Below are 16,013 nucleotides of genomic sequence, written 5' to 3' on the forward strand. Positions count from 1 at the left end.
TCCTTGAAAAGGTTAATGATCAAAATTCTGCAGTCTCTTACTGCCCAAGCAGACTAATTAATGAAAACCCCCTGCTATCAACTCCCATGATCTCCAACCTGCAGGTATCTGGAGCTATCTCGGAAAATCACTTAATCATTTGTTACAATAAGTCACCTAGCTAAATGGAAAATCTTTTGAAATGCAAACTAGAGCCCGGGGAATGAAAAACAGCCTGAACTGCTATCCCAACGGTCTGACCCTCCGTTCTGCAGGTTAGAGGCCACTACTCCAACACAGCCATCAGCACGTGTATTGCAGATCTGTTCCTAAGTGCAGTCATTCTATTCAGGCTCCCCTGTGATTCCGATGTATTCAGTTGATTGTGGATTAGCTCTCTCGGGTTTGGGACTTCAAATTCCACTGTGACAGGCTGTACAATTGAATTTGCTAATGTACAAGGCAGGTTTAAAAATGGGTATGATGCTGGATTAGTACAAAAGCCTCTCAAATCCATGCTTGTGTTTTCTGCAAATCCATATTAAAATTCGCCAACCAGACTTTTGCACAGCACTAAAAGTGCCCTTAATTAAAGCCACAAATGCCATCCTCAATAGCAATGAGCAGGGGGCGTCAATTCTTTACTACCACTGTTCGACATGGTCGACCACACCATCCTCTTCTGACGTCTGGCTCCGACAGGACTGCTAAAGCTGGTTTTGTTCTTCCTGGTCAAATCTGTAATTACGCCATTGCCTCTGAATCTCGCAAGTATCTAACTTTGCTTGTCTGTTCCTCAGCTTCTCCTCGCTGAGATCATTCAAACAAAAGGACTCAATTTTCACGTGTGTGCTGCAGATATTCTATTTAATCAATTCTCTCCAACTCTTCACTGCCCCTTGTGATCTCAGATATTTTGCCAGACGGATCACAGAAATGTTACATTACAGAAGGAGGCCATTTGGTCCATCGTGTCTGTTAGTTGAAGGAACATCATCGTCGAATGACAGTCTGCTGCTGGTTCCCCCTATGCTCACACATTATTTTTATCCACGTAAAAACCCAATGCCTTCTTGAGTGTCTCAACTGAACCCACTTTCCAGCAAGTGCATTCAAGACACTAACTACTCACTGGGTGAAAATCTTTTTTTCCTTAATTTCTCCTTTTGCAATTCATTTTCAATTTATGCTCTCTTGTCCATTTTACAAGCGGGAACAGTTTCTCCCGATCTACAATATTCAGCCCACTCCCAATTCTGAACATCCCTATCAGATTTCCTCTTATACTTCTTCTCTGCAAGGAGAACAGTCCTAATTTCTTCAATCTATCCTCATAATTGTGTAGAGTTGGACGATCATATGTTCTGTCTCTACACCAGGGCAGTGCAACAGTCATTCTCTGCCTGTTTGTATGACATTAGTATTGGGGTTCGAACATTTTCTGTAAGCTCTGAGGGTTCCGAGTGATCCCTTTAACTCAGTGAAAGCCTCTTCGAGCTTGTTGTTTGGTTGAACAAAACTTGTGTCGCAGTTGTCTGTTAGCTCCCCGAGCCAGATGTTCTCTGGTGTGCAGATGTTTCATTACTGTTCTCTAAAACATCAGTGCAAACTCGAATCGAAGCATTAATATTCTGCTTCCTTCCGGATTTATATGATCCTCTGGTGTGATGGTCTTGTCGCTTCTGGTTCTGCTGTTTTAGCAGCGGCCCACGTACAGGGTCTATTTCTACGTATTTTGTTAATGGAAGTCCCGTGTTCAGAACCTGGCTTCCAGAAATTCCCCAGCATGTTCGCTTGTCCCAGTCAAACTGAGGGCCCTCTCTGTCTGTGTATATTGGTCATGTCTTTTTCCTGCCAGCTGGTGTTTGTGTATCCTGGTTGTCAGTTTCCCCTCCGTCTGACCAACGTAATGTTTATCGCGCTCACTGCATGGTATTCTGTATATCACGTTGGTCTTGTTTACTGTTGGTATGGGGTCCTTTGTCCTTGATAACATTTGGTGTGGTGTTATTGTACGTTTATGTGCATCATGATCTTACATGGTCTTAGGATTCTGGTAGTCATTTTTGATATAGGGTAGCATTGCAAGTGTCTTCGGTTGTACCCATCCTCTGTCGTTTGTTTTGTTGGCATCTGCAGGCAAAACTTCTTGGGTATCCATTGTTGAAAACTTTGTAGACATGTTCCTCTTCCATTCTCTGGGGTTCTGAGGTATTATAGTGTGATGCAGCTCATTTAAATAGTGTCTTGATTTAGCTCTGTTTGTGTGTAGTGGGGTGGCTGCTGTTGAAGTTAAGGATTTGGTCTGTGTGTGTGGCCTTCCTCTATACTCAGGTCCAGACTCTGCCGTTAGTCAGCCTCTTTGCCGTGATACCTAAGAATGGGAGCTGTTTGTTGGTTCCTTCCTCTCTACTGAAATTTATGTTTGCAAACATGTTGTTGACAGGTTGCTGGGTTTCTTCTACTTTTGTGCATTTGATTTTTACAAACGTGTACATCTAACGGACGTTTCTGGTTGGAATATAGGAAGGAAACTGTGTTCCAATCTCTGCATCACTGCTCTTGCAAATGAGACCTGGGATGGGTGATCCCGTCGGTGTGCTGTTGATCTGTTTGTATATCTGTCCATTGAATGTGAAGTGTGTTGTGAGGCATAAATCCAGCAGTTTCAGTAAGCTGTGTTTGCTGATGTTGGAGTTCAAGACTGGTGCTCTTGGTCAGTCTTGTAGTATGGCTAGTGTCTCTCTGGCTAACAGTATGTCAGTGGACGTAAATAGCGCTGTAACATCGAAGGAGATCATGACTTTGTCCCCGTCAATTTTTGTGCCCTTGAGCTGTGTGAGAAACTCCTGGGCCGAATGGATTGAGTGTGGGGATCCACTAATCAGGTGCTTGAGTCTCTGTTGTAATTCCCCCACAACCTTGTATGTAGGTGTGCTTGGTAAGAAGACTATTGGTCAGAGTGATATTCCAGGTTTCTGCACCTTGGGGAGTCTGTAGAAGCAGGGTGTGTTTGAGCCAGAGATAATGGGAACTGCGGATGCTGGAGAATCCAAGATAATAAAGTGTGGAGCTGGGTGAACACAGCAGGCCAAGCAGCATCTCAGGAGCACAAAAGCTGACGTTTCAGGCCTAGACCCTTAAGCCATCTGGTTTCATTCTGATATGGTTGGTTTTGGTAATCTCTCCTTCTTGTTTAAGTCTCTAATGTGTCATTCGTCCTTTGTCTGCTGATAGGATTGTGATGTTTTTATTCTTCAGTCCGTCGAGGGCCTCTCTCTCCACTGTGCTGAAGGTGTCTGATTTGTGTTTACAGTTAAGTGCTGGGGCTACTGTTTGTCTGATGGCCTGTTGAATTTCATCGACGAGTGCATTGGTTTTCAGCGTTGACTCTTGTGCTGCTCAGAAGTCCATTTTCCTAGTGCCCCCGTGGTCATAGTTAAGTCCACACATCAGGATGGCTTTTCTGTATCTGAGAGTTATCTGTCGGATAGGTTCTTTACCCCTGAGTCTGCTTTGTTCATGTCGTGGATTAGTCCAGTTAGTTTCTCCTGTAGGCTGAGTTGTGTTTCCCTTTCTGGTTCTCTGTTTTATAGTGTTAATGGCTTGTTCCAGTGTTGTGGTCCACTGTTGGTTGGTTGAGTTGTGGTACAAAGACTTCTCGTGCATAATTTCCCACTGGTATCTGTGGAAGCGGTTGTGGGCGTCAGTGATCATTGCCTGTAGCATCCTGCGGCCGTTTTGCTTTGTTATTCCTCTTACTTGCGAGTTGTTTAGTGGAGGTTTTTATTTTAAGCTGTGAGGCTGCACCCGGCTCGAGAGGCATTCATGAAGGAAGTGGAGTCGTTCATGGGTAGCACTTTGTCGGATGGCATAGGCTTCACAGTGTCAGGCCTGTTTTAGCCTGTTGCGCCCATAGGTGTATAAGGTGTTAGCAAAAACTTTTAGCAATAAATATTACATTAGACAAACAGGGAGGAAACCGACAACAGGATACACGAACACCAGCTGGCAGTAAAAAGACATGACCAATATTCACTTATCTCGATTCACACAGACAGTGAGGGCCATCAGTTTGACTGGGACAAAGTGACCATACTAGGACAAGCAAACACCAGGCATGCAAGAGAATTTCTGGAAGCCTGGTTCTCAACCTGGGACTCCATTAACAAATACACAGAAAGAGTCCACATATACAAACAACAGAACTGGAAGTGATAAGACCATCCCACCAGAGGATCATTTAAATCCGGAAGGAAGCAGAATACCAACAGTTTGATCAGAGGTTGCACTGATGCTGTTGCCTAGAATGCTAACAAAACATCTGCAAACCACAGAACAACCAGCTTAGCGAGCTGACAAACAATTGCATCCACAACCTGAGCTACAAATTTTCACTAAGACCTTAATAACTCGTCTTTTTTTCAGCAATACTCATCTTGTAGAAGCATTTCATCTTGCACTCATTAGGACAATTCTCATGAATTCCAACGTAAAGAGAAAACAGTGCTTTTATTCTGTCTGAGCACAGAGTGCTCATTGGTTGGCATTGGACTGGGGTCACATTAAAACCATCCTGTGGGATAATAACTGCACTAACTGGATCATTTCCTGTTGACTCATGAGCAGGTCCAAGGCTGCAGGTTTCATTTCAGGAAAGTACTCAGTCTACCTTAGATTACCCAAAGGTTTGTGCAACTAATGAGGTTCACTGTTCATGCTACTCCCATGGAATAGCAACATGTGCATGTTTGTCATCATGCCATAAAGATGAATGTGATGTGAGGTGAATTTCAGCACTGGTGTGATGCCAGGTATATAAGTCACACATCCCCAAGGCTGGTAGATCCCTGTGTCTGCGAAACTCAGAACAGTGTCCAACACTGGATGTAATTCTGTGATTGGACAGCATTTGTTAAATAATCCCAAGTTTGCTAATAATTACCAGCAGCTACATATATTAATGCACAGGATCCTGATCTTGGCAGAGATAAAGAACATGTAGTTACATTGTGCCTATTTCACCTCAACAAAATAGGTGATACCCATTCTCTGGTTCATTTCTCAGGGCAATGCTTTTGATAATAAGCTTCAACAAAGTATGCGTTTTTTCAGAAGTACCTTCACACTGGTTATACATGTTATAAGTGCAACTTGCACGATGTGTTTTGTGACTGACTGAAGTAATTGTATGAAAGAAGCTTTCTATCTTTGAGGATCACAGTCTGTAAACTACACATGTGGATGGGGAAATCGATAAAGCAAGGACATCTCATGAAATGCTTAAGTATTTACTATCGAGGCAACAGCAGATGGGTAATCAGCCCCTTCTATTTATTGATGCACTGGTATTTTCTTTAAAATGTTCAACTTAATACATCAAATAGAGTCATACATAACAAGCCCAGTTTTAACTCTGTTTTAAGTGAAAGAGTTTTATACCTTCATACCTAAACTAGTTGCTTCTATTTGATTAATAACTAGTGATATATCCAGAAACAGGTCTCCACTATGGGGTTGGGTGGGGGAATGGATGGTATTTATTGCTCCATTAAACTGGACTCACCTGAAGTGGAGGTTTTTGAACGTAAAGTGAGTTTCTACAATGCCAGTGGTCTTCACTCTGGTTCGGAGGATATCCTGCTCTGTTGGCTGGTAGTCATTGCTTCCAATCCGATCTAAGCTGTCTAGATAACTGTAGGAGAAATGAAAGTAGTTAGGAAACAAATCCTCAAACTGCACTGAAAGTGCTGGACAGCCCAACAATGGACAGCGAGAATGAGGGGAATCCTCTTTGGGCAGTTGTGGTGGGGGCAGGGTGTGAGGAATGTGTTGCGGGAAATGCGGGAGACGCGGTCAAGGGAGTTCTCGACCACTGTGGGGGGAAAGCTGATCATGCCTCATGATCAGAAAGAACATCATTTACCGTCGAACACCAAAACAGAGCCACTATTAGAGGTTTACATAGGCTTGTTCCAGGCAGGGACAGACAGTTCTAGACCCATCCCTGGGTCCCTTGATATTTTTGAATCAGCCTGTTCACAGGCGTTACCAGACACCTGCACAGCAGTTGGAGCTGAGCCTAGGTCACCTGGTTCAGAGGATGGGACACTATCACAACACCACGGAAGTCCCTGCATCTGCTTTATATGTATTTTGAGTCAACCTGCTGAGATCTGTTGTGAGATGTTTTCTAGTACAGATGGGATTTGAATCTGGATATTCTGGTTTAGAGGCAGGGACAATACTACTGTGCTACAAGGGTCACTGGGCCCGTTTTATATTTTCTCTTCTTTCTATATCCAGAAGTGCTAGCACACACAACCAAATGGCCATTTTCCCAGCACCAAATCATCGTGACGTTTGTTTTTAACTAAAAACCACCACCAGCAAGTGAACGATGTAAGCCAACTGAATATCTACATGCAATGTCCATTAAGGTCAATACAAACCATCAGGTGGTGAGGGGGAGGTAGGGAATGAGGGTGGAGATTAAACCAAAATGAAGATGGAGATAAAGCACTCCATCCACTGTGGTGCCCACCTCTCTATAAAGGCATCGAGACTATTGGCAGATTTCCATGTGCACCCTCTCCACTGACACCCAGGCAAGAACATGGACATGGAAGAGGGTCAGACAGTCAGTAGAAATAACACCCCTCCACAGCCCGCTAACTGGACCTGTTTAAAGACAACTTGGCCAGGCTGAGTCTGGCTTATTTTTTTACGATTAACCTGTTCCAGAGTTATTGTCACACACCTCTGGAGGAGCCAGGACTCAAATCTGGGATCTCCTAGCTCAGAGGAAGGGATATAACGACTGCACTACAAAAGCTCCCTTGTGTCTGCTTTTTTTTCGAACAAACCTGTTCAGAGATGTTATCACATACCTCTGGGGCAAATGGGACTTGAACCTGGGCCTCTTGGCTCAAAGGCAGGGACACTACCTCTTCACAAGAGTCCTCTCAGTTTGCTTTTTTGTTAAATTCGTAGGCACCGTTGGCTGGGCCAATATTTATTATCCATCCCTAACTGTCCCAGAGGGCAGCTAAGAATCAATCCCATTGCTGTGGGCCTGGAGTTACACGTCGGCCAGACCAGGACGGCGGTTTCCTTCGCTAAAAGGATATCAGTGAACCAGATGGGTTTTTCCTGACTATCGATAATTAGACTCTGATTCCCAGATTATTAGTAGGATTTGAATCCAATATCTGCCATGGTAAGATTCAGGCTCAGATCCTCAGAACATTACATGACTCTCTGGATTAATAGTTAAGTGACAAGCCCACTAGGCCATTACCTATCCTCTGGGTATGCTTTCGTTTTATAACATCCAGAACTGCTCTTACAACTGAATGCTCTCCCATCACCAAGTCAAGGTGATGAATTCTACCAGGCAGGCCATTGCTTGTTACCAAGGGAACTCCTGCTTAAGGAGATGAATTTGTGATTTCCCATGGGCCTTCTAGGGGTTTTCAAACCAACCTATTGCGTTTGGTGACCCCCACACCTGCTGAATGAGTTGACTGAGCCACTGCTAGTTGGAAGATTTTCAATTCTGTGCAATGGAATTATATCTTTTGGAGAGGCTAGGGCTGGAGAACAGGAGAGTTATGTTTTACTTCCTGCAAGTTAAGACTGTAATTAAGCAGACAAGAACTCTCTCATGTACCCCGTTACTGCTTGTGCCACTGCAGGGGTGAAGGTTACCTGCTATATTTAAGTATCTTAAACTCAGCATTCTACCAATGAATAACAATAATTAACTTCTCAAACTGGATAGGGGCTATTGTCTAATCATATACAGTAAAGTTACTGAAGATATCTTCCTGGCTAGTTCTTTATAGCTTTCTTTGGTCGAAGAACTTATTAAGCTTCATGTGTCAAACAGAATTACTCTTATCTTCACTGGAGGTCTGAAGACGTGGTTGGAATTAGTAATTTGGGATTTCAACGGCTATCAGTTATCAAGTATGATTTTTGCTATATTTTCACTGAAATTGTAAACAAATTCTGTACTCTGTCTGCAAATCACAAAGCTCTGCATTCACAATAAATATGATTTCACAGTTTGGTAAATCACATTAACTGGGAACTATTACAAATACCGGTCTCACAAAGCTCAATGCAATATAAGCACAGAATCAATAAAAATTTACCAATCTCTGATAATTCCATTGAACATTACCATAACAGGTTTTAACAGAGTTGACAGCACTTAAATACTAAGCCTCGTCGATTTCTACTGGACGCATCACATCGTGTAGGTATGAATTATTCATTCATTGATTTCCTCCAATTTGAATCCAATCACAAATTCCCTCCCTTCAAACCCAATCCCACTGGTTCAAAAATTCTGTTACATTTAACCCAATGCACTGATGATTCTTTCAGTTGCCTTATAGTGTGAAGGGGAGCACTTTGCATTGCAATCTATCATGCTTTACTTTGTAGGGTATGTATGTTTTTATTAACTGGTTCTGAAATGTTATGGGGTAGGTGGAATTAAACTCAGGTCTTGTGGGCCAGAGATAGGGACACTACCACTGTGACACATTCCTCTCATCAGGTGATATACAGATGACTGTTTTAGTTTGGAGTTTATGGAGATTAGTGCAAAGTCCTGCCAATGTAAAGTCTCACATTCCTCCCTTCAAACTGTATTGTGATTGGAGCCATGCCCAATCCCAACTCATGATCAGCAAACCAAAACTGGTGAAATAAAACCAAATAATTTCAACAACAATTTTGGGAGTACTGCACCAATTTGATTTAGTTTAAATAAGGCAAGGGATAGCATTATAATCAAACCAATTCGCACTTGATAGAGCAGCATCTTTCAAAATGTATGTAAACCAATGTAATTAAATCAAATTAATGACATAAGTCTTTGCCCATCAAAATCTATAAGGAAAGGTAATATATTTTCACAGGACAGTGAATTTATAATCCAGGGCTCTCTGATGGGAGTGGCATTCACAAGGAGCACAGCGGTGTGGAAATGATGAGTGTCTAGCCCTTGATTATATCACTATTAAATTTAGTGGACAGAAAATAATGGGTTGCATTGCTGCAGTGCACTCACTCTGTGACAGCTGCTCCTCACAGAGGGTGCCAATTTATGGAATCACCCCTGGCATTTATTTATGTCTTTTAAAGATTAGCGCATGGAAATTCAGAATTAACAAGCACTTTAACATTGAGTAATTCTACAGTGCTTTTGTTGCACAGTCTGATTTTTAAATGGTCTTGTAGGTTGTCATGGTGGCAAGTGATGCCTGTTTGTGTTAGCAGAGGTAGAAATGCTTCATATATCCACAGGGCATATATGACAGAGTGTCAGATAATTTTCTATGTACAAAATTAATTAACTGCCCAAAGGAAAATTCTTCACGCATTCAAACTGACACTGGAAGGTGTCGTTGCCTTTGAACAACTGTAGCCAATATCAAGGGACAAATACTTAACATGCCTCTGACTGTTATTTTGATGGCAGCAATAACGCAAATGATAACTGGAGGTCACATTACATGCTGAGATATAACTCCATGGATGACCATTTTTATGTAATACACAGAACTGTTTTTTTTCCCCAAAGTGAGCCCAGGCATCAAAGGAGTACTCAGATTTGCTATGAGATTTTCCATCTCAACAGCAAAGTTGCTGACCTGTTGAAGCCAATCATCTGTTCCGCACCTCACAAAGCTGAAATGCATACAACCGATATTTATGCATGCATTTCTAATTCTCCTACCCATTGTCTCGGATTCAGAAATTCACTCTCACACAGCCCAGCTGGCTAAGTATAGTCAGTGATGAAGCCTTGAAGCTTTCTGAGCAGAGCGAGGTTTTACATTATTTCAAACATCAATACAAAACATGGAGCACCTGAATGGTTGCAGTTCATAGCAGATTTTATTGGACAGTATTAGAAGAGGTATTGCTTGTGGAATCCCAGTGTGATTCTGGCACAGGTAGGAATTTCCTGGATCAATGATATGTTGAATTTCTACTACCTCTGAGAATTGTGCTTATCAGCAGAGAAATCCCACGAAAAAACACAGAAAGGCAGTTCATTTTCCATTTGTGCATGCTTTGCTGCAACTTGTTTATGATTACTCAATAAGGAGGCAGTGCGATAACAACAATTTGCAGATATTTGCTCACACTGTATCACATTGAGCCACTTCACATGACTACCACTAAACAAATTTAGATATCAAATTGCATGAGGAGGTATTAGACAATGCCTTAAATGTGGTTTAAAGAGACAGAGGGGTTGAGAGATTTAGGGAAAGAGGCCCAGAGCTTAAGGTCTAGGCAGCTAAAGGCATAACTCCCAACAATGGAGGGATTAAAATTAGGGATGCATGAGTTTCTAGAATTACAGAAGGGCAGATATTCCAGAGGATTATAGAGATGGAGGTGGTGGTTTGGGGGGTGGTGAGGTCGTAAGAACATAGGAAACAGGAGCAGGGCGAGGCCCCTTGAGCCTGCTTTGCCATTCAGTAAGATCATGGCTGATCTTTTTGCGGACTCAGCTCCATTTACTCACCCGGTCACCATAACCCGTCATTCCTTTACTGTTCAAAAATCTATTTTTGCCTTAAAAACACTAAATGAGGTAACCTCAACTGCTTCACTGGGCAGGGAATTTCACAGACTCTCAACCCTTTGGGTGAAGAAGTTTCTCAATTCAGTCCGAAATCTGCTCTCCCTTATTTAGAGGCCATGCCCCTAATTCTAACTTCACCCGCCAGTGGATACAACCTCCCAGCTTCTATCTTACCTATTCTCTTCATAATTTTACATGCTTCTATAAGAATACCTCCCCCCCGCCACCCCAATTCTTCCAAATTCCACTGAGTACAGTCATAGTCTACTCAATCTCTCTTCACAAGCTAACCCTCAATTCCAGAAACAACCTAGTCATGGAGGGATCTATTGGACTGGGAGAAATTGTAGGGCAGTGGACACAAGGACAGCAGATGAGTAGGACTTGTTGTGAGTTAATTACAGGCAGCAGAGTTCTGGACAGCCTTGGGTTCACAGAGGGTGGAAATGGGAAGCTGAAAATGATGGGTGCAGTGTTGTTTGCCAAGCAGTTGATAAATGAACAGTAACGGATGGGTTGAGAGAGGCTGTGGTGAGGTAGATATGGATGTTGTCAGCAAAAATGTGGAAGTTTCTGCGGTACGATGTCACTGTAGGCTAGCACGCAAGATGAGAAACAGCAGGGATTAGCACAAACTGATAAGGTGAAAATGAAATAACACAAACGCCAGCAATTATATACACTGGAAACATTGAAGATTGTTGATTCTATTTTTACAAAGTGGCAGTCATACTTTTGCAGCTTGCGTGCAGCACTGACAGACTGGGGGAGGTACCGGTCCAGACATAAGGCTCATATCAGACAGTGTACAAAGTTCAGCTTAGCAGATACCTGCTGCTGCTCAGAGACTTTATAACATATCACAAGCCAGTCTATTCTTCTGCACCATTAAGATGTTTTAAACACGTTTGGCAGGACTTTGCACTAGCTACTATCATATTCCAGCTAATGGCTGTTCTCTGGAGAAGGTGGGATTGGAACCCAGACCTCCTGGCTCAGAGGCATGGGCGCTACCACCACCAGTAAAGCACTGACTTGCTTGCATCATAGCTAATGAGGTGACATAATGTGGCTGTTCAATTCTGATTGACAGAATGGGCCAAAGTGAATGCAGCCCCAGGTCAGGGCTGGCATTAAAGAAAGACCATTCCATGTGGTCCAGCTGACGGACACAACTCACCACATTGATTTAAGACTTGATCAAAATTATCTAAGTCTCATGCCAAGACCTAGCCACAGGCTGACTCAGTGAAACAAGCACTCAGTCACTGGTCATGTAGGTTGAGAAGGTGTTGGATAAAGTGTCTAACTCCTCTGCTAATGTGATGCGCTTGTGTTATCCCAAACCGAGCATCTGCCGATAATACAATTTGGAGCTATTTTGGGGATGTTGGGGGTTTTGATGCTGCTAGCAGATACAATTCTCTGCACCACGATAACAAATTTTGTATAGTTACACGTTAAGGCATCCTCCTTTCCCATTCATCCTTCTGATCATCATCTCTTCCCCGCAAGCCTGACTGATCTTGCTGTTCCCTTACTGTTGTGACTTCACCTTTATATTGTTATCAGCATGGGTTCTGTGGCAGCACTCCTGTTCCTGAATCAAATAGCCATGAGTTTTGAAAACATTAATCCAGATGCACACTTCAAGGCCGGGTCGGGAAAGTTCTGCACTGTCAGAGATTCATCATTCAGGCCTAATGTAAATCGATGTCCTGCCTGCCACCTCCATTGAAGACATCCCACATCCTATTTACTAAATGGTGCAGGCTAGGTGGCCTGACCTTCTCCTTCTGTGCTGAAATGATCAATAAACTGTTCATCTAAGACCTTCCAAAGGCCCTCATCTAAACATCACTCGGTACAACCATCGCTCATGCTCCACAGCAGCAGTCAAATGTTGGTAAGTACAAGACATAGCATTTCTGGTCCACAGACACCAATAGAGATTCAATCATGTGCATTCTGCTCTGCCTCCAACCTAACAGCGCCATAAAGCTAACATTATCACTGAGTGACACCCTGAGTAAATTATTCAGTTACTCTGCTGTGAGCATTCATGGTCCAGGGTCCTCACACTCAGGGTTTGCTGAAGGACGAGTGGAGCTCACTGATGCTGCTTCTCTGTCATTGTTACTCATTACTGAGCATATTCAGTAGGCACATGTCAAAGAGCACTGCTTCCAGTACCTTTCCAAGGCAAAAGCAGACCCTGTATTACAATGGGTACAGGCGATCTCTGCAATCTTGTATACTGTCAGTAATCTGCCAGCTGTTCAGATCTGTGACTGTCCTCAAGGTATAGCCACAATAGCGTGTTAAATGAAGTAACATACCGTTCTGGTTTCCTGTATTCTGAGTAAAAGAACTCAAAAATATTTATATCATTAGCATCAGCACAAAAGATGGAGTAGTTCTGGATATCTCCCAATAAAATTGCTCTAATGCAATTGTATTTTTCTAATACTTCCTGATAGAATCCATCACAATCTTTTCATTGATATGCCTCACTGTTGGCAAGAAACATGTAGAACCAAATACTTAAAGCCAAGAGATAACACACAAGGGATCACACAAGTGTTAAGGTGCAGAAGTCGTAATTTGGCCTATCAGGTTCAATCTTACTTTTATTGGTGATGTCTAAATTGCATTGAGTGTTTTGGAGGGTCTTTCACAGCTAGTCCTAGCAAATCCCCTCACCTATCTAACCAAACTTAGCTCATTATTTATCTACCGCAACCCTAAGGTATCTCTCACGTCTGGTTTCCATCCTGTCTTAACGTACCATTTCCAGGGCAACTCATCACTCAGCAGATATCCCAGGATTCACAGGTGTCCTTGTGCCCACACCATCTTTGAAAAATCTTAAGTGCACACATGCATGGGCACTGCCAGTCCACAGTTGTCCTGCATGGGTCCTGTCATTTGCCCTAGGCAGGGGTAGATGTATACCCCAGCGTGTGTCCAGGGACATGGAGACCTTCCTGGATGAGATAGTGCATAGCTGGCACTTCCTCGGCCCGAGACTAGCAGAGGGGGTGTCAAGACACTATACCCTGCCGTCCCAGTTAAAGCAGTCTCAGCCATCTGGAGAAATGCCCAGCACTGTTGAAAGGAGGTCAACAGTCTTCATCACTCTACCAGCTTAAGTGCCACCATCTTCTCTCCAATGCCTCACATCCCGTTCTGTCTCTGTTCCTGTACCCACCTTCCACCAAATTTCATGTTCTAACACTCACTATCACCTGCAACATCTTATCCACTTCCGTTCATCACCACAACTGATGACACCGATAGCCCTGCATGCCCTCTGCACTGCCTGTTCAGTCACGTGGAATATCTTTGCACGTGCACCAACAGTAATAACTGTGCCACCCACCCCCCACTTTCAATTTCTACAATACCTGCCTCTCTGTAATTTCAGGAACAAAACAGCACAAAGAGTCATGATGGATAGTGTGGTGCCTGTCATTTGGCCTCTCACCACTTGAGAGGGGATCCTGACTCCGATTGCTCCAAACAGGGCCTAGACGAGCGTCGGAGGCTACCCTTGACTTACTGCACTGGGGACTATTAGTCAAAAGCCTGCTGATACCCATCACCCTTCTGGCTTTGCGTCTACCCTAAGAAGCATGGCACTCCAGCAGCAACATCAGTAAGGTATCTGGCTGAGAGGACACACCACACAAAAGCAAGGCACAGCAGTAGAATCCTGGAATGCTGCAGGCATTCAGGTAGGGTGAAAGAGAGTTACACAATAACAAGAATAAAGCCCAGTGATACAGCCTGATCCAGTCCACCACACTTCCAGGTAGTGTATTGCAGACATAAACTACTGGCTGTGTGAATAAGTTTTTCTCATTTTCCATTTACTTCTTTTGCAAATCACTTTTTAAAAAAAAATCATTTGCAGGATGTGGGCATTACTGGATAGGCCAGAATTTATTGCTCATGTCTAATAGCCCAGAGGGCAGTTAAGGGTCAACCACATTGCAGTGGGTCTGAAGTCACATGTAGGCCAGTCCAGGTAAGGATAGCACCCTCGTGGTCATTTGTGAACCAGACTTTTCTCCCCCCAACAATCAACAACAGTCATGGCCATCATTTTACTCTTAATTCCACATTTTTATTGAGTTCACATTCCACCATCTGCCATAGAGAGATTTGAACATGGTCTCTGGATTACTAGTCTAGCTGCATTATCACTAAGCCATCATCTCCATCATTTCAAATCTTTGCATTTCATTCTTGAACCATTTACAAGTGTAAAACAGGGCCTTTTCTCCAAGAAAAATAGCCCCAAATTCTCCAAACTATCTTCACAAATGAAGTTTTGCATCCCTGTAAACATTCTCATAAATGCTGTATGGGGACAGAATATGCTCCCTGCTCTCATGCTCTATGTCACTATTAATACAAGCCTAGAATACTGTACTGTATGTTTCATTAACTGCTTTCTCCACCTGTCATGCCACCTTTAATGACTTAAGCACATATATGTTGAGGTCTCTCTACTTCTGCACACCTTTTTAGAATAGCACCTTTTCTTTTGTACTGTTTCTCCATGTTAGTTATATTGTCTCATACTTCTCTGCATTGAACCTCATCTGTTTACTCCAATAACGCCTCAAATGTCCTTTTCAAGTTCTACACTAAGCTCCTCACACTTTATAATTTTTCCAAATTTAGTATGGTCTGCAAACTTTGAAGCTGTCCCTTGAATAGTAAATCTATGTCATTAATGCACATGTGAAAAAGCAAGGGTCCCAGTCCCAAACCTTGGGGGAATTCCACTACAAAACCTTCCTCCAGTCTGAGAAGTATCTATTGACCATTACTCTATTTCCTATCCCTCAGCCAATTTTGTATCCCGATTGCTACTGTTCCAGTTATTTCACGACCTGTAATTTTTTTCTTGCAAATCTATTCCGTGGCACTAAATTAAGGTAATTGTACACAGTGACTCACTGGGGAAAATGGAGAAAAAATTTCCAACATAACGATCAACATTACCATTTTTCTGAATGAAAGACAAAGGCCAGTTAGTCTTAGGTGTAGTGGCCCATGGTGATCCCAGGGAAAGTGGGTGAACCTGCTCTTGAAAGCCCCAGGCAATAAATGCTGGCCAGCTAGCAATGCCCATGTCCCGTAAGTGAATAAAAAGAACCACCCCAGCGAGAATCTACTTACAGGGGTAACCAATCAGTAAAAGATCACCCTCTTTAGCGGAATGGAAGGAAATACTGAAGAGCTACTCCTCCAAATCACAGTCTGGTACTCTCCTGTAATTGTGGCTAATTGGTTACTAATTGGTTTACCAGTAAATAAGTGTGGGAGAGAACCACACGTGAGTGGAGAAACAGCAAACAGCTGGGTAGATAAATGCTGTCAGTGAGAAGAAGCCAAGTTCCAGGAA

The 16,013-nt window shown here is 42.9% G+C and overlaps 1 protein-coding gene across 2 annotated transcripts in view; it reads right to left on the reverse strand.

The window, feature by feature from the left end:
* Window positions 1-16,013, reverse strand: part of gnao1a (guanine nucleotide binding protein (G protein), alpha activating activity polypeptide O, a) — a 221,916-nt gene that overhangs the window by 34,311 nt on the left and 171,592 nt on the right. For both annotated transcript variants that reach the window (XM_048546345.2, XM_048546344.2), the window contains exon 5: window positions 5,546-5,674. In XM_048546345.2, the coding sequence (XP_048402302.1) occupies window positions 5,546-5,674 (129 nt within the window). The remainder of the gene's footprint in view (window positions 1-5,545; window positions 5,675-16,013) is intronic.

This window comes from Stegostoma tigrinum, chromosome 16 (assembly GCF_030684315.1).
Source record: "Stegostoma tigrinum isolate sSteTig4 chromosome 16, sSteTig4.hap1, whole genome shotgun sequence".
Lineage (NCBI taxonomy): Eukaryota > Metazoa > Chordata > Chondrichthyes > Orectolobiformes > Stegostomatidae > Stegostoma > Stegostoma tigrinum.